We start from the raw sequence: 24,526 nt of genomic DNA on the forward strand, positions 1-24,526 counted from the left end.
AAATAAATCGTCCTGGTAAAGGGTCAGGTCAAAAGTACCCGAAACCGCCGAGCTTGCATGAAGAGAGTTATGAATGTGGATGAAGCAAAGGAAGTGTGCAGGGATCGTGGCAAGTGGAAAGAGGTAGTCTCTGCCTACCCCTCCGGGAAAGAGGCGTGATTTTATGTATGTATGTATGTATGTAAATAAATGTCTGAAAAATTTATTTTTCTTAAAATTATTTTTCTAGTATCAAGATCAAGTAATATACAGAGTTGTCGAGATCGCTCAGCTGAATAAATTGTGTCGTTGACCTCTGAATCTTACGAGTCGCTTTTCCGCCGGCCGGGGTGATATGACGTATTTAGGATCGTGGATTTTGATACTTTTATTTTTTTTCGTACTTTCTGAAATATGAACCGATATTTTTCTTTTAACGTTTTTAAATATCCTTTAGATGAGTACACTTAACTTTAAATTTATGCAGTTGAATTAAAAGTCACCCTGTAGGTATATACCACCACTAGAGGCCGCCCGCGACTTCGCCCGTGTGGAATCATAAAATGAAAAGAAAAGTGAAATGAAAATTTTATTTGTTTTAACTCCTTTACAGTATTTCGTTGTGAATCATTCCCGCATAAAAAGCCTATATGTTATTCTGGGTCTTCGGCTACTTACATACCAAATTTCATCGTAATCGGTTCAGTAGTTTTTGCGTGAAAGAGTAACAAACATCCATACTGACATCCTGACATACTCACAAACTTTCGCATTTATAATATTAGTAGGATGCCGCTTGTCTCGAGAAGTCTTTATAATCCTAAAGTTTATATACATCAATTATTTGTCACGGTCAGCAAGTATTTATAGGTCATTTTCGTTCATACATACATATAGTCACGCCTATATCCCTCGCGGGATAGACAGAGCCAGCAATCTTGAAAAGACTGATAGATAGACCACGTTCAGCTGTTTGGCTTCATTACAGTTGCTAGCCTTTCGCTTACAAGTAGAAGTTTAAAACGCTATCCCTTAGCCGCCTTTTACGATGGGAAAGAGATGGAGTGGCCTTTTTTTTCTATTCGTGCCGGGAACCATACGGCATTTAGCAATCATATCCTTACAACCGTTTCTTTTTTGACTTACAGATTGGTTACATTGTTTTTTACGAGATTAGATAGTATAGGTAGATTAAAATGAACCGAATTGAAATGTAAAGAGAACAGGTGGAAAGGTGGTAATTTTTCTTCATCAACACGTCATTCTCCAAGCAGACAATGGGCGCTCCCGACACCCGCCCCTGCTCGTTAACAAACGCACCCCGATCACAGTTCAAGGTCGGGTTATCGGGTGCTTGATTCACTCAATGATTGTCATTTTATTTTATTTATTTTTATGAGCTACTTAATGAATTAACAAAGTATTTGAATGCATGATGTGCACTAATAGAAAAAGAATAGGACCACTAAATCTCTATCCAATGGATGTCGTCAATGGCGACATAGTGATAGGCTTATAAACTTGGGATTCTTCTTTAAGGCGATGGGCTAGCAATCTGTCGCTATTTGAATCTCAATTCAATCCTTCAAGCAAACAGCTGAACGTGGCCAGTCTTTTAAATACTGTTGGCTCTGTCTTCCACGCAAGGGATATAGACGTGACTATATGTATGTACCTACTATATGGAACGGACGTGTCATTTAACACCATTGGATACGTTGCTTTAGAGTATGTTATTAACAAGTCCATAAAACAAAAAAAAAAATTGCTGTGCCTTGTTACATAAAACAGAAAACCTTAACCATAACAGATCAATAGGCAAATGGATTTTTGTTTTCTTTTTCTAGACTTGTTGCTCACAAAAGTAATTTTCCTTTGACACATTTTTAGTATATGATGTCGTAGTAAAAGACGTTGGAAATTGAAGCTACCTATAACGAATTCTTTTTATGCGAAAAGTTAATTGGATACCATCGGAATGAACCATTTCCTACGAAATAAACTCCATTGGTCTAATTCGTTTCCTAGCTAAAAATATATACGAAGAACACGCAAAGCAGATCTGTGATATTTATAAATTAATTATTGATCTAGTTTGGTATCTAAATGGTTTTACTATTGAAAAGTTCTGGTAACAAAATAATAGACGAAGTAATATCTGGTAAATAAATCTTGACGAAGAAGATATTGAATTGGAATAGTGAAGACAATCTATGAACGCGAGGAAATTTTCTAGATCAATACGATGTTGTGGTTGGGCTGGGGCTTGCGTAAATGGTAACTCCAAACATTTCAAGATTGAAACGACCTAGCCAACACAGCGAATGAATACAAGGGAATCTGAAAAAAAAATACTGACGCGACCCAATAGTTGTATAGTCTAGGTGACCTACGAGGCTCAGTGTAGCATCAATCACATAATGAATTCAACGGAACGGTTCAATGGTACGAAATATTTCACACGTGGTCTTGAATATAAACTTACAAGGATGACGCACACGCCTACTACACTAAGGCGGTCTGGGAGGCGTTAGAGAGAAATTGGCGACCGGCCATCGATACATGTGCAATTTTGTAACAAGACAGCTGGTCTGTTAATTTTTTAAAAGTTCTATCTAGTTCTACTTTTCCCAAATTTAAAAGGAACAAAATAGTAGATAACCTTAGAATTCGTAATAATTAAGAACAATTGTTAAGTACTTACTGATGAACGTGTCGTCCCAACTGCTACTCATAGTTAACACCACGATCAGTTTTCATCCTGTCACATTTTATAACAGCTTTAAAACTACGCAGAAATTTGCGTGCGTTAATAGAAGACGACACATTCCTTTAATCTCAAATACAATATGGTATTCACATTATCTTATTCCGATTCCTATGAAATAGCCTCTTAATTCTTGGTAGATCTCATGATTATAACATAATTACGTGATGATAACCAGAGGAGATAAAGGAAATTCCATTTCTACTTCCAGACTCCCTCGTCCTTGTACTGCTTGTGGAAGGTACACTTACTTAGGAGTTCGGGGTTAGCTTTCAGGCATTACTTTCTCCACTTACAGCGATTTTCGATATTCTCATAGCTTTCAAGTCATCAGCTCTTATATCATCTTCAAACCAGGATACGAGTATTATTAGACCAATAAGAAGTGACATTGATGTGGCTCGTACAAAGTAAGATGATTGTGTAATAAAAAATATATAAGCCTGGAAGATTATGTGGCACTCAACAGATTAGATATTTTGTCGCATTGCTGTGCAATTTAAATAATTAACGCTAACTCTGAAGGACGTTTCTAATTAGTAAAACAATGATATTGGTATTATATGTATTGGGGTTATAAAAAGTGATCATATGTATGTATGTATAAGATAAAAGTATTCCTAGTCAATTTTTTCACATATATTTATATACTGGTGGTTTCATCTTTACGAGAAATATATCACATTTGGTTATAAACATATATAAATAAAAAGTCTCAGAAATGAGCAATATTAATGGCAATAAGATCCGAGCTGAAAGCTAAAGAGCGTTTGCTGTAATTTATTTCTAAGAAACACTCGCAGGTTGAAAACAGCCACTGTAATCATTTCGTCGAGTTGAGAACAAAAATTATTCTAAAAAGAGTTCGTTTGATGAATAATAATGTAATCGTACAAAACACTTTACGTCTTGGGTATTTCACTTGGAAATTCAACATGAAAACTGGTAATAAAATGATATGGCATTTGCAAAGTAATAAATGAAATGAACATTGCAGAGATGAAACCTGTCTGACGCATCGAAAAACGATGAACAATATATATGTACATATAATCACATCTTTACATTTTACGGGGTATATAAAGTCAACAGTCTTCAAAATACTGAAGAGCCATGTTTGTCTGTATAGCTTAATGATGAAACGGCGAATAATTCTGCTCACTTTGGCCTCTGTCTATCCCTTAAAGAATACAGACATGATTTAGGTGTAAGATCAAACAAATCATGAATAATGTAAATCATTGGCTAAAATTAAGCGGTGGAAATGAATATATTTAATGATACTCGTAAAGTTGGCACTTGTCCTATTGAGAAATAGGTTGTTGGTCTATTTTCGTAGCCACATGTTATTATATCAATGAGGAATTAAAAGGTCGGGTAAATATTGATTAAAATGCCAATTTAACGCAACGTAACATTTGTGTTTTGAACCAAGCTACTCATTTTTATATTGCAACATTTGCCATTCCATACAATTTACATGGTTATAAAATAATATAAAAAAATCGTTTATAAGCAGGCACAGTAATAGATTGATCTGAGGTCGCATTTAATATAACGTATACCCTATATCAAAAAACAAAGATTTACTACTTGAAGAAAATTTGAAGACTTTAGCAACTGTTCAACTTGATTACAATACCTAATTTGGTTCCATTATCACTTCCTCATATTTTTTTGATTCACAACTACGTCACATTCAATCGACATTGTATCTAGTACCTAATTAAGAGCAATTAAATTTTCTACGGCTTCAATAGTTTAGAGGGTCGTTCGGAACATGAATCGATCGGTTCAGTTATATGTAACACTGATAATACTCCTCGGAAGCGTTACGTCGTGGGCGGCGCTGGCTGGCGGCGGTCGCGTGACCCGATCTCGCACGAGAGATAAAAAAAATACTACGTGGGCACTTAAAGAGGCCGTTACTGTTGATTGACTTCTGTTGGTCGTAGAAAAAATGTCTAGGAGTGTAATAGACATAACAAAGAATGATATGTATGTTATGAATCCTAAAAAATAATGATATGTTATGAACCGTTGAAGATACAAAGTTTAGGACGGATGTGCAATAAAGGTTACAATAAATTAATTAGATACTAACGTACTTACATCATTAAAGTAATAAGTAATGTTTAACGTTAATTAGTGATATCTTGAATTCAATATTGATAAATAAATGAACTTAGACTAACATCAACCCAACATTTGAGTTGGAGTTCCGTCTAAAGTAACATGTAGCATTTATAATTATAGTATCGATGGCAATGGAACGATTGGTGGAAGGGAAGCAGACGGCATTAGACGAATGTACAGATATGGAAAAAAATTAACAAAAGAATTAAATCCGTTAATCTTGGTAAAATAAGTAAAACCCAAGAAAATACAGCTGATAGTGAAAGAGATCATCATATCGTAAGGTTAATTAATAAAGCTGAAGACCTTAAGGCTATCACGTACTCACTTTAAGATGATACATCTTCATTAACCTAACCTGATAAGGATATCTGTCAAGATTATCCGCGTAATAAAACGCGTATTGATGTAACACACATGTCAGTTTTATCTCTCATAACAGTTTACGTTGCTCGACGGGAAGACTAACAGATGGCACGAAAATCAGCAGTATCGATTTTACGACATATTGCAGTAAACATAAAGTTCTTTGAAATTAAAACAGAAGAAATTCTCGTTTGAACTGTTCTTCTACCTAGTACATATTATAATGTGCTAGTAAATTGTATGAAAGAGTATACACATAATATACATAGATATAACAAATATTATATTCAAACAAAGATGGATAGGTATATTAAATTACGTGTATAGTGCTATAATATAGTGAAAGGTCACCTCATTCTAGTTTGTACCTAAATTTACTTTTATATCAGCATACTGTATATAGCTATTTGGCAAGTTCATGCATATGGCAATTTAAGCACTTTAGAAGAATACAACATAAACTAGAATTCTTTATAATAAATTCTTCGAAGACAACAGATGCAGAATCTTCGTCAATAATACAATAACATAGTATTATAAACAGACGAAATATGTATTACTATAACATGATTATGAAATTTTTTAAGTAAAATACAAAAATCAGTAGAATGAGTAATCTACTAAAAAATCATTACATGTATGAACAGGATAAGTCGATCTCGAATCTTTTCAATTAAAGATCTCACTAAGAGGCAAACATCAGACTAGAAGATATATATGCAATTAACCAATCGCCTCTAGATAATTCCGAACAAACTGTTCTTCCAGTACAAATATAGCCAACCGGCGGCGTCTGCAGAGCGGATGCAGTTATACTATACGTACACGAGAGCATCCCAACACAGACTGGACTAGATATAAATAGAGAGTACACCTGGGCACGCGATCGAAACCGTGGCACACTTACCTACAGACGATACTGATGAATACAAGAATAAGTTGCATCTATACAAAGAATTTTTTTTTCAAGGTTTTTTTTATATTAAAATCTCATATAAATATATTAATCTGAACAATGTATTCTCTCGTCCACATTCTATTCTAAGTTTGGATAATTGTGAAGTTGACGTTGTTGAAGAAAATGCTGCAGTGCAGTTTGTTACCGCTTCTTCTGCACTGACGCCTTGGAAGCGGCAGTAAACTTAGTTTTAAGTTATTTATTTGACGTCAACCAATGTTGTTAAACCATACGTTTTGACAATTATTAAGCGATATGAAGTATCCTATAATAATGAATAAAAATTTTGAATTTTGAATTTGAATTTTGTATCTTTAGGTATACTATGGATCTAGATCTCGATCAAGCATGCTTAAACTAGCACCTTCAAACGCTCAGCAATTTTGCGATTAAGAGTTAAGAGCTATTTTATCCCGCATATTCATCGGTGTTTCATTTTGTATTAACAAAATATCTAATGAGAAAATATGATGACATAACTTTAATTTGCAGTACCGAAACTGTAGCTTTATATCATGTTAGGAAATTTAAGTACACTTGTGACAAGTGAGTGTATCAATAATTTGAAAAGTAACCTACTGCAAAAGTAAATCAATCTTTATCAAATACACTGAAACTGTCAATGTCTTGTTAACGTATTGACGCAAATAAAACATAATACGCCAACATAATATTTACTTAATAGTGATTGTTCGGTCATATGTGCCTAACGTCATACTGAAGGGCGTATTTCGCGAACCGCCCACGCCAGGCTTCTCTATTGCTATTGCGTGGGGTTCAATATTATTCAAATTATAGAAGCTATTCTGGGGACCTAGGTATTTATGAAAAAGGTAGCTCAACTCGTACATATTGTAATATTATATAAGGCAAGTTAACATTTCTTGAAAAGGGTGATAAATATCAGTACAATGTTAAGTGAATCACAATGTTTAAATTCAACAACCCGTTTCGTCGTTAGTAAAATGTTCGTATGTTTCTTGGGAAAAGTTCAACATTCACAACGTTCTTGGATGAATTCACATTTCCTATCGTCTTAATAGCATCAAACTAAATAATATTTCTAAGTAAATTTGGGCTTAAAATTGATTCGACTTCCATTTGTTGAATCAGAAAAACTTACTATGCTTTATTGATCATCTACCTAGGTAGACCTTTATTATATTTTTTACTTTACACTACGGTAGACTACTTGACACCGGTGCTAGCTAAGTTTTATCTGCATTGAACTTGCCAATGCAGTTAACGGAAAATCTTTGTACAACTCCAAAGTCGGCCAAACAAATAGCCGTTTATTGGCAACGATCGGGGCCAACTGCCGAGCAATAATTACCATTTAGCAACTAATAGCTATTATATGAAGCGCATGTGAAACAATACATTCGGGAAACGCTCAGGAAAGTGTGGGCCAAGGACGTTCGGAGTTTGCACCGAACTCTAAACGTCCTTGTGTGTGACATGTTCACAAAAAAACTGCGAAATTGTATCATACCGTTAATATTTTCTATCTAGATGACTGTGTCTTTGTATCTCGTGTAATGCAGAGACCTTTATGGGCTTACAAAAATAAAATAAAAATGCTTTTCGTAAAACAAAATCATCTAGAAGCAAAAGCAATGGTTTTAGTAAAAGATAAAATCTGTGTCAAAATAACTAACAAAATTTTATGCGAGTAATGAGACCAGATACAAGCTAGTGAAATAAATACCCAGCATTAAGCGCAGATACAACGGCAATAACGCTATCAGTTTATCTCACACTATCTAATCTGTCAGATAACAATGTGGAATTGAGTTGAGCTTATCAACCAAAGAGCCTATGCCCATTTGTCTTTTCGTCATCTACGATTAACTGTTTCTCTCTTATCATATCGTATTCCTCCAAAGACGAAAAACACAGATTAATTTTAGACCATCGCGATCAGCTCAGATGAATGTCCCCACTGCTGGAGCAATAGTATTAATAGTTTTGTGGTTCTAACCTTCATTAGATTACCTACTGAACTGAAAAACCCTGTTTATTTTTGTTCCCCCGGAAATTTCACAGGTTCCCATCTTAGGAACCACATAAGTTACTTAATAGCTAAATTTCAAATCATAAGACCCTACGATTTGGATTATACGTTGATATTATGTTAGTGAATCCGTCAGTCATTTTATATAATTAGAATAAACAGATGGTAAACTTGTATCACGATGGTTGGTGGTAATAACGACAGAAAACTGTAGCTAGAGGGATTTTATATGAAAAGAAATAAAATTAAAAGCAATACCGAGTTTCAAGGTAATCAACCGTTAACTTCTTCCTATGTAAAAATGTCTATGGACATCAGTAATGGAAATCTGAATACAATTTATTATGCAGATTTCTCTGAATGTAACCTATGACCGACGTAAATAAATTAACTTTGAAATTACAGCCAGATTTAAATGTCGAATTTGAGGTTGAATTATCAAAGATTCGGAACAGCCACATTCTTCGCAAAACTCAAAAGTGCAAATTAACAATTGCTAACTACAAACAATCAGTAAAACAGTGAACTCATTAACCAAATTACCGGCGGACTATTCCACAAAGCATATACTACGGAGTCTGCGAAGCCCGAAGCCCTACCCGACAAGGCCAAGATCGTTTCACAACCGTGACACTCACGTGCAAGAATAAAATTACTGACATCTGTCCCTCTCTAAATGAGGGCAACGCGAAAGTGAGAGCGGGAGAGCAACAGCGTAACTCTAGACAGGTAAGTGGTTTTAACTCAATAAAAGTCTCGTGTCTTCGGTCGGAGAAAAAATTCACGTGTCGGTTCTGTAATTTGTTTTTGTTTGCTCTTTCACAGGTACGAGTTTTAAGTCTCGACAAATTTGGTTTAATTTGAAAAGTATTGCAATGTGTAAATTTGTCTAAGATCTTTATCAAGTAGCTTTTCCCAAGTAATTTTGATATAATATCGTAATTAACGTTAGAATCATAGTTTTAATATGGTGTATTTTGGGGCTTTCTTTTTTGAAATAGGCGTCACACGCTAACAGCACTGCCAAGTAAACCAGATTTCCATGAAAATACAGCTACTAAAGCATTTAACCCTTTCCATGCGGAAGCATTATTTCAATTTCGCCGTCTCTGTACGGGCGGTTTTGTATTAAGGCCCTTCTATAAAACGATGGGCGAGATATTACGTCATAACAAAACTGGTTCTACTGTACGGAAGGCGTATTATTGCGTTCTGTAATTTCTTTCGCTAGACGCGGATGGCGTATTATTTCGTTTTCAAAATTATATAGACAATTTTGGTGTTGCCATACCTTGAAACAATAACGTCTTTATAAGCAGAAATGAGCAAAATTGAATTATGATTAAGAATAATGAACATTTGCTGCAAAAATACAAAAAGAATATCAAATATTTATATAAAATTACTTGCATATATATTTTTTTTTATAAAAAACTGAAATATGTAGTAAATTGAAATCAAATTTTTATTAATCATAATAATTTTTTGGGCAACTGGGTATGAGCAAGCATATAAGCAAATTAACACTCAGTTTTTTACATACTCATTTTACATTTTTTTATATTATTTTATCATGCTTTTAAAAAAAATATCTATGGTTATAATAAAATGTAACGAGGGTAGCTTAAAACTTAATTTATGAGGGTACAATAAGTAACTGGCTTTTGATGATGATAACCACAAATTCGAAAACCGCAATGAAATGCTACGCTAGTCGTGCAAGGCCTGACAGTTACAATCATATGAATTCAGTACACAAACTCATCGAAATGTCTGAATTCTGTCGACAAAAATATATGCTGTGTAGGTTTGTTTTTATCAACATTAGGCTCTGGCACATTCTCTTCGTCTCTTATGTTTTTTTCCTCTCCAACTAATTTGTTAACTTAAATGCTATTCTAACAAAAAATCAATAGTAGCAAATCAATTAGCAAAGTACGAATCGGACATTAATTATAGGGCCATATCAGTCTTAAACTTTTTGCCTCAACATAATATTTTTTTAGTTAAAAAAACTTGCGTTCAATAAGTGGATCCATTCCTCAAAAATACTGCACACTAAAAATGCAGTATTTGATTGAAACATGTCGTAAGCGAATGCTTTAAACTTTCAATTTTAAACACTCACTACAAAAATCGATTGGGAATTCATCGTCGATAGCATTACTGGGCCAATGTTATAATAACTAACTCTTTATTGCACCAAATAACAGATTGTTCCGAAGCGGATTGATTGTGTCGTTAGGCATTATCAATCACGTACACTCTGCCTGATATCTTACCCGTTATTTTCATTTGGCACACATTGGGATTATTATGGCAGTGATAAATGATATCGCCAAAATTTCAGGCCCAAATCATACGCCCCATTTTTCAAAAAATCTGATTACTAATCACAGCAAGGTTACGTCATTTCAGTATCAAGTATAATGTACGCTGAACGATAAAGGTATTGTGAAAATATTGGCACAAGAAATGCTACCTTGATCATCTAGGTGAAATTGTACATCTGAGATTTGATAAAAAGAAAAAGGCAGGCAATCACTGTAGTCTTCAGTCTAATGAGTCAGTTTTAAACAAATAAGTTATTCACTATCAGGCTTATCGTGTTTGTTCCATTTAAATTTTATCTTCTTTTGGGTTTTTTTTTCTGAAACCAATAAACAAAATTCAATAAATGAAAGGGCAAAGCTTAAATTTTTAATAATATGGCTACGGTCTTAATAAAACAAACATCCGAGTTGAGATTTTTCATGTATTCGTCCAAAATACATAGTTCCATTCTAATCAGTTTTCAACTAACCCATTTGTCAGCAGATGACACTTCATTGTTTGAGAACGTATTTGGCGGGTTACGATCAACATGACAAATTTACGACGACGTTCCAGAGAGAAGAGAGATTCTATTAGATATACTGCAAGATAAGACAAGAAACTAAATTATTCTAAACACCAATCGCGTCGGTAAACGCAATGATCTGAAATTGAGACTTGGTGAAAACCTTTGGGTAGGGTAGGTGGCAGGCTACAAAAGTCTGTGCAATTCATAAGTAGCTGTGACTCGACAGATAAAAAGCAATTAGTTTTTTTAGGAGGACAAAAATTCAAACCAAGTCGTATTCCAGAGGTTACGCAGTTTCTTTTCGGAAACACTGATGCTTGAAGAAGGGCAAAAAGATTAAATATTAAAGTATCTCCGAAGATGGACCCCAAATGTATGATACAGTATATATATACGGTAACATCCGGCTCTACAAAAAGAAATCGCTTACCTACCAGTCGGTATTAAACTGTAATGAACGACCTTTGACATCAAAGCAAGCTAATATTAGACGCTGAAGGTGACGGTGCAAACCGGTTGTCTTGTGTGCACAAACCTGTCTCATTACACTGAAAAGTTGCGTGGCTTTAATTGCATGTAATGAAGAATCATTGGGACATTTCCTAAGAAATTCTAATGACATCCTTGAATGGCGCTTTCTGTACGTCAATTAACTAAACTACACTAAACTAAGCGCAGTTAATGGAGGAAGGTGCAACCAACTGTTAGAGGCATGCGGTTCCCGACACAAGAATAGGAACACATCATCTCTTTTCTATGAACATCGCAAAAGGCGACTAAGAGAAAGCTTATCCATTAAGTGAAGTTCTTTCCATTTAATATGGGTTAAGTTCGCCTGCAATCTGCAGAACTAAGACTGGAGTCGCTTCGTGTAAAATCTGACTTATTCAATCCAGAATCATGAACAAAAAGATGAGAATGTAACCAGTATTTACGCTAGGTGGAAAAAAAAGGTGCAATCTTATAAATCACGAAAACTATAATAAAACTGAAAGCCACACTCAGCAGCATGCTGTTTATTCCTTAAGACGTGATTTTATGTATGTATAACAAAACTGTACAACAATATTAGTAAGGGACTCTTTAAACAAATAGCTTTAAAGATGTAAGGATTAGGTCTTAATGTTTATCACACTACTCATTATAAAAAAATTTATTCATGTTTTTTTCTTGTACCAGCCTCAAACTTACTCCGGGACTAACTTGTCCGTCCGTCCGTATGTATGTATACTTAGTGGCTGCGTACAACAGTTTGCATTAGATAACAGATTGTAGCGGAAATACATTTAAACACACAAAGTAATTTAGACCAAACAACAAATCGATAAGAATTACAATCCACTATTTATTACTCTTAAGGTGATATTATATTAATTTTGAGGTCATAGGAAACGAGAATAATATCGTCGACATAAAATAACCTAGTTATATAACATTCCCAGATAAGTTAGTACTTAAAGCAAGTTGGAGACCATTTAAATCAAATAGAATGTGCCGTGTGGTTGCCAGCACTTTAAAACAGAACAGTGGTTCTGTTTTAATGTGCTATATCTTCCCATGGATGTCGTTAAAGGTGACTAAGGAAAGGTTAATGAACTTTGGATTCTTCTTGTGGGAGATGGACTAGCAAACTGTCATTATTTGAATAATTCCATCATTAAGCCGTATAGCTGAACATGGCCCTTCAGTCTTTTCAAGACTGTTGGCTCTGCCTACTCTGCAAGGGATATAGACGTGACTTTATATATGTATGTAGAATGTTTAATCAGCAAACATGTATAAAAGTTAAATGCACCAAATAAGAACTTAAAAATGAAAATAAATTAAAATACTAAGTAGGTACGACATGACGTAACACAGTTATAATACAAAATGATAAGACACATAATGATTCACATTCAAATATGTTTTGAATCTACAGCCTTGTCCTTTGAAAACAATCCGATTCGAATGAATAGGCTTATAATGGAAAACGAGTAGTTTTTTAAATACTTTATTTTTAGAATAAAATGCAATGACGTCTGAATCTCTTACGACTTGCTTTTTCGTTGTATTGAATCAAGTAAACAAACATATATGTAAGCCTAACTTTGTTTAAAAATAAATACCTACTAAGCATAGACATAGAAAAAAAAGGCGGACAGAGTTTTAACATGCGGCAAAATGAAGCGACAGTAATATAAACTCCTCTCTCTACTACTATTCCGGGTCGCTGTGTACTACTCACGCACAAACTCTTACCAAGTGTGTGACAGTCGCCCGCCATTACGTCATAGATGCGACGTAGATTACCTCATTTTCTGTCACTCACACATGCGTACATACAATGCTGCCATATTACGATGCTTCACTTTTTCTTCAAGCCACTACGTCTGCCTTTTTTCTACGTCAATGCTACTAAGTACATACATACATACATACATAGTCACGTCTATATCCGTTGCAGGGTAGACAAAGCCAACAGTCTTGAAAAGACTGAATGGCCACGTTCACCTATTTGACTTAATGATAGAATTGAGATTCAAATAGTGTCAGGTTGCTAACCCATCACCTAAAAAAGAATCCCAAGTTTGTAAGCCTACCCCTTAGTCGCCTTTTACGACATCCATGGGAAAGAGATGGAATGGTCCTATTCTTTTTTGTATTGGTGCCGGGAACAACACGGCACTAACGGCTACTAAGTACAAAATTTATTCACATTCACCAAACTTCATGCAATCGCCAGTCTAGGTACAAGCAACGAAAAGGATATGTAGGGATCGTGGTATATGGAAAGATAAGACAAGAGGCGTGCGTGATTATTATAATATGTACAAGTATACTAAAAAGTTATATGAACAATCAACTCCCACAGCTTGGTGTGAGAACTTCTTCTTGCTTCTACTTCCGCTAAACTACGAAGACCCTTGTTTCACTTTCCCACATACATAAAATCACGCGTCCTTCCTAGAGGGGCAGGTAGAGACTACTATTCACTTGCCACGATCCCTGCATACTTCTTTCGTTTCATGCACATTCATAATTCTCTTCATACAATCTCGTCTTGACCTGACCTTCTGCCTCCTGCTTTTTGATCAAGGTACATTCGACCTGGTCTTTCTACTCCAGTATTCCCATTCAAACTCCCTTTGAATTTGCTTTCCCACATTTATTTTTTCATAATACCGGTTCTTAGATGTTCTGACCTTTTTCTCCTTTGGGAAATTATCAGATTCGAACATTCAACAAACAAGAATAAATAAAAACGACAAACTGGCCCCTAAAATCCGTGATGTCCGCGAAAAAAAATCACTTGGACATACTACATACTAAATACGTTTTTGTTATTATTAATTTTTTTGTGCAAAATGTGCAGGCCGCATTGATCACTTTAATCTTGTCAATTTAAATATTTATTATTATTAGCAGATAAAATGTGTAAAACTAGAGTACAAAAACACTTAATCACGCGAGCCGTCCTCAAATGGAGTTTATCGTGAAACGTGTCAGATTGACATGCGCGCGTAAAACGTTGACCTTTACGCGAAATTGTCATTTTGTCTATTTGAAAAGTCACCTTCCTTATATACATAATATGTAATCATCGTCCTTATTCCTGACGGGGTACACAGAGCCAGCAGTCTTGCAAAGGCCATATTCAGCCATATGGCTAAATTATAGAATACATACATACATATGGTCACGTCTATATCCCTTGCAGGGAAGACAGAGCCAACAGTCTTGAAAAGACTGAATAGCGTTCAGCTATTTGGCTTAATGATATAATTGAGATTAAAATAGTGACAGGTTGCTAGCCCATCGCCTAAAAAAGAATCCCAAGTTTGTAAGCCAATCCCTTAGTCGCCTTTTTCGATATCCATGGGAATGAGATGGAGTGGTCCTATTCTTTTTCCCGGCACAAATTATGGAATTGAGATTAAAATAATGACAGGTTTCTAGCCCATCGTCTAAAAGTTTTCTTCCTGCATGCGTTAAACACGGTTACATAACCTCTCCGGAGAAAAGCCCAGGGTACACTTTTTAAACACATAGTTAACTATGATCTTGGATTGGGTCAGTTAAGATTTTACACAAAGCGACAATTATCTGACCTCTGCAATATGAAACCTAATCTATATTGAATCAAGCTACCATATTGGACCGGTACGAGCTGCATTAAATAAATGCGTACATTTGTCGAGGACATCTGTCACTTTTTACGAAATGCACGAGAAAAGGGTCCATCTATAACATTACCCTACAAGTGCAAGGAACCACACGGCACATTGAATTTCTCTCTGGAACTATCAACATCGTTAAAAATTGAAAAAAAAAGGACACAGCTTGCCCTCGCCCGATTTTACCTAACCTTTCAATACAAATACAATAAATGGTAGTGAAAACGTCTGCCCGTCGAGCCCAGGTAGAAAGAGCAGAGGAAAAAAAATACAGTTGGTTCGAGGAAGCCAGGGTAATCCGTCATCAATGGATTTAAAACTCAGAATACTAGGTTAAGTGAAATAAAATTGAGCTGAGCCGAAGTAACTATAAAAAAACCATATGATATTAAAAATTTGTACAATGTCCGAATGTTAAAAATCTATCACGCCAAAGGGAGCTCATGTAGGTCTGTAATAAAATAGAATGTGAGACAGTGTCACTGAGAACGGATTTCATTTAATAAGTATGACAACAACGCGGTGACAGAGATTTAGTCTTGTAGAAATTTATAGTAGGTAAGCATTCATACTTTGTAAATGAACTGTTGTTCACCCTTGCCTCAATTTTGTATGCGATCCTCTTATTGTCAGGTTGGCTGGAAGGGACACCACTTAGGGATAAGCCCGCCTTTGTACTGCACTACTGTTTGATATTTGTAATGTAAGTACTTACTCCTTTAGTAAACAATAAAGCATTTACTATATAGTGTTACCGTTAGGTATAAAATTGTAATCAGTTTCTTATACTGTTTATCGATAACCATGTTAAAGGTAATAGCATTATAAAAATGTATATAACTATTGTCGTTGTCTACCCCGTAAAAGATAAGAACCGTGCGTCTGTATATAGAATCAGTTTTATAAAAAAAATGCCTCACGTGTTACAATCAGTGAAATGAAATTACTGATTAGCTAAACCTTACTTATCAGCGTCGTTAGCTGATTACAATGATCGATTTGCCAATATTTTATCATTTATTTTTGGAAATATATGAAATAAGTACGTCCAAGTGTTCATCGTATTAATATAGGGTTTTAATTTTAACGATACCCGATTTTTCACAAGTTAGTTAGTATCATGTGTTATGCCTTGGGAACCGCGGCTCTGACGATGTTGTGTCAGAGGTTGTACTTATGCTCCAATAAGTGAAATCATTGCTTGCGCGATTTAGACTTTTCGCTGCTATTGGCTGAGCGCGTCACTTTCTTCGCTATGATTAACAGATGGCGTGTGACGTTAGTGATGTAGCCACACTCTATATTACAACTAGTCTGTCTATCCTATACGAGGATAGAGACGTATTATGTACTTCAAATACGTAGGTCGACAGCTTTAGCATAAGGCATAGTTCCCAAAGGGATTAAAGAGTGCTCTGTATTCTGTTTGCACTCACGTCTTCTCCCTACGGATCTTTGGGAGGGTCATGACCTGTTTACGTGGCAAGTTCATTAATCTAGGTCATTTCTAGAAACGGAAATAATATTTTAATTTATTTCATTTTTATCTTAATTCTACAATATATATAATTATATATAAAAGAATTCATAGGCTATGGGCTAGCAACCTGTCACAGTTTTGATCTCAATGTAATCATTAAGCCAAACAGCTAAGTCTTCTCAAGACAGTTGAGCTCTATCTACCCCGCAAGGGATAAAGACGTGATTATACGTATGTATGATACCATAAAAATATCAAAGAAAGCAGTTGTTCCGTGTATTATAAGATATATCCACTTTTTAAGAAACAGGACTAAAACTTTTCATTCTTTTATTCCTTTAAAGCGTCCATTTCCAATCTTCTCTCTATCGAGACAGGACATTGACCTCAAACGCGTGATAAAAGCAGCTAAATATTAACTTTTGGTAACTTGAATGCTCGTGTGATTGCCTGTTTTATTTGCAGATATCAACCTCCGCCAATATGGACGTCGAACATAATATCTAAAGGTCAACAAAGCTACGATATTATTTAGATACATGTGATGCTAACACATATGTATGGCCTACATTCCACTTCGGAAAAGCAATAACATACCTACCTATATACAAAAAACAACGCCCTTTTCACCGGTAAGGTAGGCAGAGACCTCCATCTTTCCACTTGCCACGATCACTGCACACTTTCGCTTCATCCACTTTCATTACTCTCTTCACGCAAGCTTGTCAGTTTTAAAGTACTTTTGACCTGACCTAGCAATACATTTCATGAGTATACCACACAATTGCATTCTTTCGTTTCGATGTAATCTAAACACATCTATACATATTAGCATACTTTTCAACAATAGAAAGAGGGATTGTCTAGCAAGGTTACTTACAAGGCTATATGCTTTCAATAGCACAAGGCGGATTATGTCGTGTAGGCTACCGACCAAAAAGAAAATTGGAATATCTTTTTACAGCAAATAATATTTTAATCACTTACATACTCACTCAATAAGTATAACTGAAATGAAATACCTACCTAGCGAGTTGATGTTTTAATTTATATTTCCTCTAAATCCGTATAAAAAAACTTATGCAACTCATTATTCTGCAATCTGCATTCTAAATGAATTACAATCGAGTAGACATTAAAAATAATATATATTCTAACCTAAGTATATCTATTCTATTTTTTATTCATATCTGTGACTGATTATTCTTTACAACAACGAAATACACACATTATTCAAGGTTACACAAATTGTGTGATAAAAAATCCAACTCAGGTCATCCGATTCCAATTTAATTTGATATTTATGAACGGAACCCCCCATAAAAATGTGTACAATACAAGCACACTTATTTCCTACAACGCTCCTAAGAAAATCTTGCAAGAATGCGAGCGAGTTGGACACACGACGCGGCCGCCGCGGCTCTCGTACCGAAAGTACTTTCGCCTCCATTCGGCCGCTGTCGGCCATGTTCGCTCCCCACAGCTGACTGGGCCAAAGAGCGAGCGGGACAACGCTACCCCGCGCCAACGCGACAGACAAAGACCACGCTCCGCGCAACTCCGTCAGTCGCCCTTTATTTCTTTCCAGTGTTCGCTTCGGTCGTGTAGTGACAGCGTATTTCATTATATCAATAGCGAAGAGCTTATTCGTTTTACTTGTGAATTTAATATATTAAATTTTACGCAAAAGTTATAAAACTGTTGCGCTGTCGTTTTGTAAAAGTGTGCAATGTTAACAAAGGTGTTTTATTCGTGAATGAAAATCGTTGCATGAACGGAATGTGCAGTTGGATCTTGCATCTGTTGTCAACACAATAACGTGGATTATGCAAGCCTGAAGTAAAAATGTGAATGTTAAAACCGAAGTATACGTATCGCAGTCAATGTTTTCGTGTTCGTGTCATTTAAAGTGTTGTGTTCAGGGAATTTTACAGTGGGAATGCTCTGGAGGTAGCAGCGAGTATACAGAAGGTAAGTTGACGTTGCAAACGGCCGCAACATTTGTACAATTAACTGTGCATTGTTGCCTAATTGTTACTGAGTTGGCTCTTTGTACAAAATACTATAAAATCTTGTCTCTTCTATGTAGCTCCTTACAAAGATAATCTGAAATTTTATGACCTCTTATGCTAGGCAAAAGCTGAGGTGAGGACCGTGACACTTTGAACAAGAAGAGATTGTTCAAAGTGTCACGGTCCTTAGTAGTCTTGTAATTCAAGTATATCTATGTAATGTTTGTAAGTATAGAAAAAGATGTCATTTTTGAGTTTAGTCATTTACAAATACTTGTGGATAATCAAACTTGTAACCAACAATATTAGTAAAATTGCATTGTTAGTACAATAAATTGTTTATTTTCTATTGTTACAGTAAATTAGACTATGTGGGTTACAATATAATGCAGTGGTTGCACAAAATATTGTCGCTGGCAATAGTTTGCGCAGCAGTGGAGGCCGCAGGGTGTCCCTCCACTTGCAAATGCACCAAGACACGCCTCTCTTGCTCCGGTTACAATGTCCCAGAGAACCGACTAACTAGGAAACTATTGGAGCCATTCGGAACAGATCTCATAGAAATAACATGGACCAATTCAAAAGTAACAACGCTGGAGCCACCTTTATTTGATGGGCTTAACAATTTAGAGTACATCGACTTGAGTAGAAACGAAATCAAAAGGACTGAACATGGACTGTTTGCTAGGCTTAGGCACTTAAAGCATCTCAACATATCGAGGAACCATCTTGATGACATACCCAGATTCACCTTCAGCGACCTAGACAATCTGGAAGTCCTAGATGTTTCCCACAACCAGCTCCATGCCATACCATTCCAAGTCTTCTGGCCAATGACTGGACTGCAATATTTGGATATATCACATAACAAAATTGCTACTTTCCAAGATTTCTATTTTAATCCTAACCGCAAACTGAAATCACTGTTCCTAAACAATAATAGCCTAGTCAAAATTACTTCTAATGCTCTAGTCAACTTGATGGAATTGGAGATATTGGATTTATCTAGTAACAAATTAGACTATATACCAAAATATATGTTTGATACTTTCCAACAGCTGAGGGAGCTCAATTTAAGCTACAATCAGTTCCAAAACATATCACAAGATGCTTTTAAAAATCTAGTAAATCTTAGGTGGTTAAACATGGGCGGGAACAGGATGAGAATGTTGCCTGCGATGCTCTTCCAACACAACAAATATATAGAAACTCTCTACCTCGAACACACTGAAATAACAGTCATAGAGAACACTAATTTTGAAGGCTTAATTAATCTACAGCGACTTTACCTAAGGAATAATTTATATTTACGCGAGATAGAACAATTTGTTTTCCAAGATACACCTTCAATTACCCATTTGGATATAAGTTTTAATGCTCTGACCAATCTGCCTATGTCTCTGAGAGATCTGTGCAAACTAGAAGAGCTAAAGATAAATGGGAATCCATGGGCTTGTGACTGCAGAATGGCTTGGTTCGCCGTTTGGGGCGAGGAGAAGAGTAAAAATAATATAACAAAGAATGATCTGAGTTGTAGATTAGGATATCCCAATGACATGTTGACTATATTGAACCATATGCACTGTGAGCCGCCCGTGTTGGTTGAAAGCAGTCCTTTGACGCTGAATCGGCTAAAAACAGATGCGTTGTTGATATGTAGGTTCAATGGCAACCCGGCGCCGTCAATCACTTGGATCACGCCGACACGGGACGTCTATCATTGGAACCCTGACCCGCTGATACCGGACATTTACCACAAGCACGGAGTCGCACACGACCAACACTACAACACCATAGACAACACTAGATCTAGACTGAGGATCCGCGACGACGGCTCATTATTTATCCAAGATATCCACAGAGAAGACAGCGGAACTTACTTATGCTTTGCAACGAACCCTTCAGGCAATGTTTCCACTGAGGTCATCCTAAACATAGACCCTATGACGATGTACGAAATAAAAATGTACAGTTTACTTTGCGGCGGTATATGCGCGGCGGCGTTTTTAGCTCTCACGCTGTTAGTGCAGGCGCTACGTTATATATTTCACAGGTCAGTATTCCGCATTTGGCTGTATTCTGTATTCTTAACCTCGATAACATTTTTATAACGTTTTGATTTTGTTCTTTCAGGTTCCGTCTCATGGAGACGTGTTGTAGCTGTTGCACTTGCGTCAGCCGGGACGCGCCACGATCTCGCCAAATCTACAGTATGCTGGACAATATAGAACAGTATAAAAGGCAACAGTTGGAGAAATTACGTGAGAATTATGCTATACAAGTATGTAGTTGTTGTTGTAATGATGTAGTTAGACGTAGCTATATTCCTGATATTACTTATTGAATGACTATTTTTATTCATAGGTGCACAGAATAAAAGAGAACTGTACTCAGCAAATGGACTGGATTCAGAACAGCTATTCGACCCAAGCAACGCATCTCCGGAACATAAGGGACATCGGGAGTAACCACTTGTCGTCAATGAAAGATAATTATTATGATCAGGTATGTACATAAATATTCATAACGTCTCGTTCGTGTACAGTCTAATTGTTATGTGGTCTGTGTCAGTGGTCTGTTTGTCAATTGTAATTGCGTAATATGCCTCTTAATTAATGCAATTGTACGAAAATATTTATGTTACATTACAAAGTAGATTAAATCTATAAATAATTCTATAGTACAAATACAGATAAAAAAAATAAACGTAAGATAAGTAGCCAAATAAGAAGAATGAATGTGTACAAGTAGCAGTTCCTTATCCGTGCAAAAAATAACTTGTAATGTTTACTGATTCAGGTGAAACGAGTAAGAGACTATTCCACATGTCAGCTGAACTGGGTGCGAGAGAACTACGTGTTCCAAAGGAACAAGATCCGCAAGTTCTCCGCTCACCAGATCCTGAGACTCAGAGAATCCTACAAGTACCAACAGCAGACCCTCAACAAAGTCCTAGAGAACCTTCCTAGTCTGTACTTTGAGAACTGTCGAAGCGGCTCGTGCGGACGCAGCGACAGCATGGCCTTCGATCCCGACGTAGAAGTCATCGACATGTATCTCAAGACGAAGATAGAGAAGCTGGCGAAACTACCAAACCCCATAGCTGACGACGAAAGCAAGATATCGGTCTACTACACCCCCACAGAACGCTCCGTCAACTCCAGACGAAACTCCCCCGTGCCTCTACCTGAGGGCATCCATATCAACATGATAGAAAAAGGTCCGCCCCGCTTGCTAGCTATGATCAAGCCTTTACAAGTGGACCCGCCTCCGACCGTCGAGGACTCGCCCGGGCTCTTCGCACCTGTAGATATAGTTCCTTGTGGCGCTCCAGTGAGACCGAGCACCAGCAAGTACAGAGAGCCCAATGAGAAGCCCGCGAGCGAGCCTTTGCTTGGGAGAGAGCGGGACGAGAGGCGGAGGAGATGTAATCTGCCCGCGAGTGTGAGCTCGCCAGAACTGAGATGCGAGGAGTCCGAAGAAGAGAAGCAGAAGTTGCACGAGCAGGCGAGGGTTTTGCTCGCGGTGGAGTTCACGAAGCCCGAGTGCCAGGTGCGGCACGCGGCCGGACAGTTGGTCTGCGGGGAGTGCGCGGCGCTGTGTGCGCGTTCACCTTTGTAGTACAGGCTCCTGACTCGCGTGTTTAAGATCTACGCGGTCTCCGGAGAGAAGCTCTCCAGGCAACTCCCGCTACAAGACTACGGACCCTCGTTTGTGTGATGTGTCCTTGACCGACCGTTCGTACTTCTAAGTGAGCTGTGATAGACTAGATTTGAATTTACGTACGTTAGTGACTTATTTCGTACCGTCTAGTGATAGGTTGTAAGGTGTACCGCGTCGGATCAGTAGTGTATCGTGGTTAAGCGTTCTGTGGTTTAGGTCTTGTAAATACGTCTGTTTGTTTCAATCATTTTCCATTTTGATGTATTTTTAGGGTAAACTCTTAGAGCATTTTTATATTTGTTTAACTTAAATCAGTAGACTAAAGTGAGGTTATAAGAAAGTTTTTACACTCTTGTTGTAATTGTTGCGAGGTTTTGTAATGGTGTATCTGACCAGGCCAGGGGCAATTCAGACATGCCCAGATCTCGCTAGCTGAACGAAAAATACAAACATTAAGGTAAAATTAAACTCATTCAACATTTAGTACTTGCATCTAATAATAACATAATCTGATAGAATATTTACGTATATTTAATATATATTTTGTGAAATTGTCGTACAGTTCGCATGAAATGAGTCTTGCAGTGATATGCCAAATAATACAATCCAGCAATGATTATATATTGTATAACGTTTCTTAATATAAAAATATACAAATATTGTTGAAGATTTTCTAAATATATAGCAAGAGTAAGCGGCTAACTATGAAGAATAAATTATTTTTCAATGTAATATTTGGTATCATTTACTCTCATAACTTGCAAAGTATATTACTTCTTCACAACATATGTCTTTAGGCGTAAATTTGAGAAATTATCTTTTGAAAGTAGTGTATCAACCTAATAAGTATGTTTAATAACTCAACTTAGTCAAAACTCTAATATTCAAAAACTTAAAATCAGATATAACCCTCACATCAGTCATTGTAAATTGAACTTTATAACTTGTGTAAAGGTGTTAAAAAGGATAACTAATAAACCATAAATTTCAAAATGAAACACTAATATTTTATCATCAGTTTATTGGCATGTAAGTAAACGGCATGTTACATTCACAATGTATGAAACATAGAATGTTTTATCGGGCTTGCTTATTTAGGGACTAGCAATTGCCCGCGACTTCGTTCGCCGTAAAAATTCACTTACAATCTCTATACATAAAAGCTGACCCACAGTGTTGCCTACTTACAGGAGTGTGGGGACAAAAATGTGTAACAGTTTTCAAGTTGGCCTAAGACTAATACATCCAAAAAAACCGCATTAAAATCAGTGTCAATTGTTTCCGCGTGAAGCTAGTAAGAACATACAGATACACAAATAGATATTTAAAAAAAAATTTTTAGTTCTGTTGTGCTAAAATATATGCCACATATAGATTTTTTGGAAATATCTTTCAAGTAGGTACACATCTGCCAGTGGCTTTTGTTATATGTATCTACGAAAAGATTAAACCTTTAAAAAAATATAAAAAATTATGATCACTTTTTTACCAGCAACGTTACATTTCTCTATTTTTATGCAATTGCAACTTGTGCCACGTCTACTTTCTCCCTCATACATTAGTGTTGGGAACAACTATGATCGGTGTGAAATCGAGTGAGAAGATAAGAAATACCGCGATTAAGCTAACGTAATGGAAAAGAGAATAAGTGAAAGGAATAGAAAACGGAATGGTTAAATAGTTTAGTCTGGTCTTTCCCTCATCCTCCGAAAGAGGCTTGCATGCGCCTGAGTCTGTTCAGCGAATAGCATATTTGTATCAGATGGCACACACTGTTTTGCCAGCAACTCTCCACGCATCTTGCAAAAGTCAATTAAGGGAAAGGCTTAACCTGGGCAACGAAAACTTCATGCTTGAGACAGTTGCCTGAGATATATGATCACGTCTATTTCCCTTGCGGGGTAGACAGAGTCAACATACAGGGTTACGTACACTTAATTCGTATAATATCTATTATAGAGTAAAATATTTCAATGGAGAAGGTATGGACGGTGCCTATTTTTAAAAGCTATTATTTCTTATTACTATTGCCCGCAACTTAGCTCACGTTAAACGTGTTATTATCAAAAAAAATATAGGTTCCCTGACCGATCGAATCACTTAGAAACAAATCGATTGTTAAAACCATCCTACTACTATTATAAAGGCGAAA

The 24,526-nt window shown here is 36.3% G+C and overlaps 2 protein-coding genes across 4 annotated transcripts in view; one reads left to right on the forward strand and one right to left on the reverse strand.

The window, feature by feature from the left end:
• LOC106138873 (cytokine-like nuclear factor N-PAC) overlaps positions 1-24,526 on the reverse strand; it is a 48,234-nt gene that overhangs the window by 13,108 nt on the left and 10,600 nt on the right. The window lies entirely within an intron of this gene.
• Positions 18,244-23,106, forward strand: LOC106138872 (leucine-rich repeat and immunoglobulin-like domain-containing nogo receptor-interacting protein 3). The gene is made up of 5 exons (XM_013340160.2): positions 18,244-18,670; positions 19,070-20,764; positions 20,845-20,992; positions 21,076-21,216; positions 21,511-23,106. The coding sequence occupies exons 2-5, from the start codon at positions 19,098-19,100 to the stop codon at positions 22,330-22,332; spliced, it is 2,778 nt and encodes a 925-aa protein (XP_013195614.2). The 5' UTR covers positions 18,244-18,670; positions 19,070-19,097; the 3' UTR covers positions 22,333-23,106.

The sequence above is a fragment of the Amyelois transitella genome, chromosome 21 (assembly GCF_032362555.1).
Source record: "Amyelois transitella isolate CPQ chromosome 21, ilAmyTran1.1, whole genome shotgun sequence".
Lineage (NCBI taxonomy): Eukaryota > Metazoa > Arthropoda > Insecta > Lepidoptera > Pyralidae > Amyelois > Amyelois transitella.

Coding starts and splice junctions, on each gene's coding strand:
- LOC106138872 (XM_013340160.2), top strand. CDS start 19,098: ATGCAGTGGTTGCACAAAATATTGTCGCTGGCAATAGTTTGCGCAGCA. Junction 20,765..20,844: donor CTACGTTATATATTTCACAG/GTCAGTATTCCG, acceptor TTGTTCTTTCAG/GTTCCGTCTCATGGAGACGT. Junction 20,993..21,075: donor GTGAGAATTATGCTATACAA/GTATGTAGTTGT, acceptor TTTTATTCATAG/GTGCACAGAATAAAAGAGAA.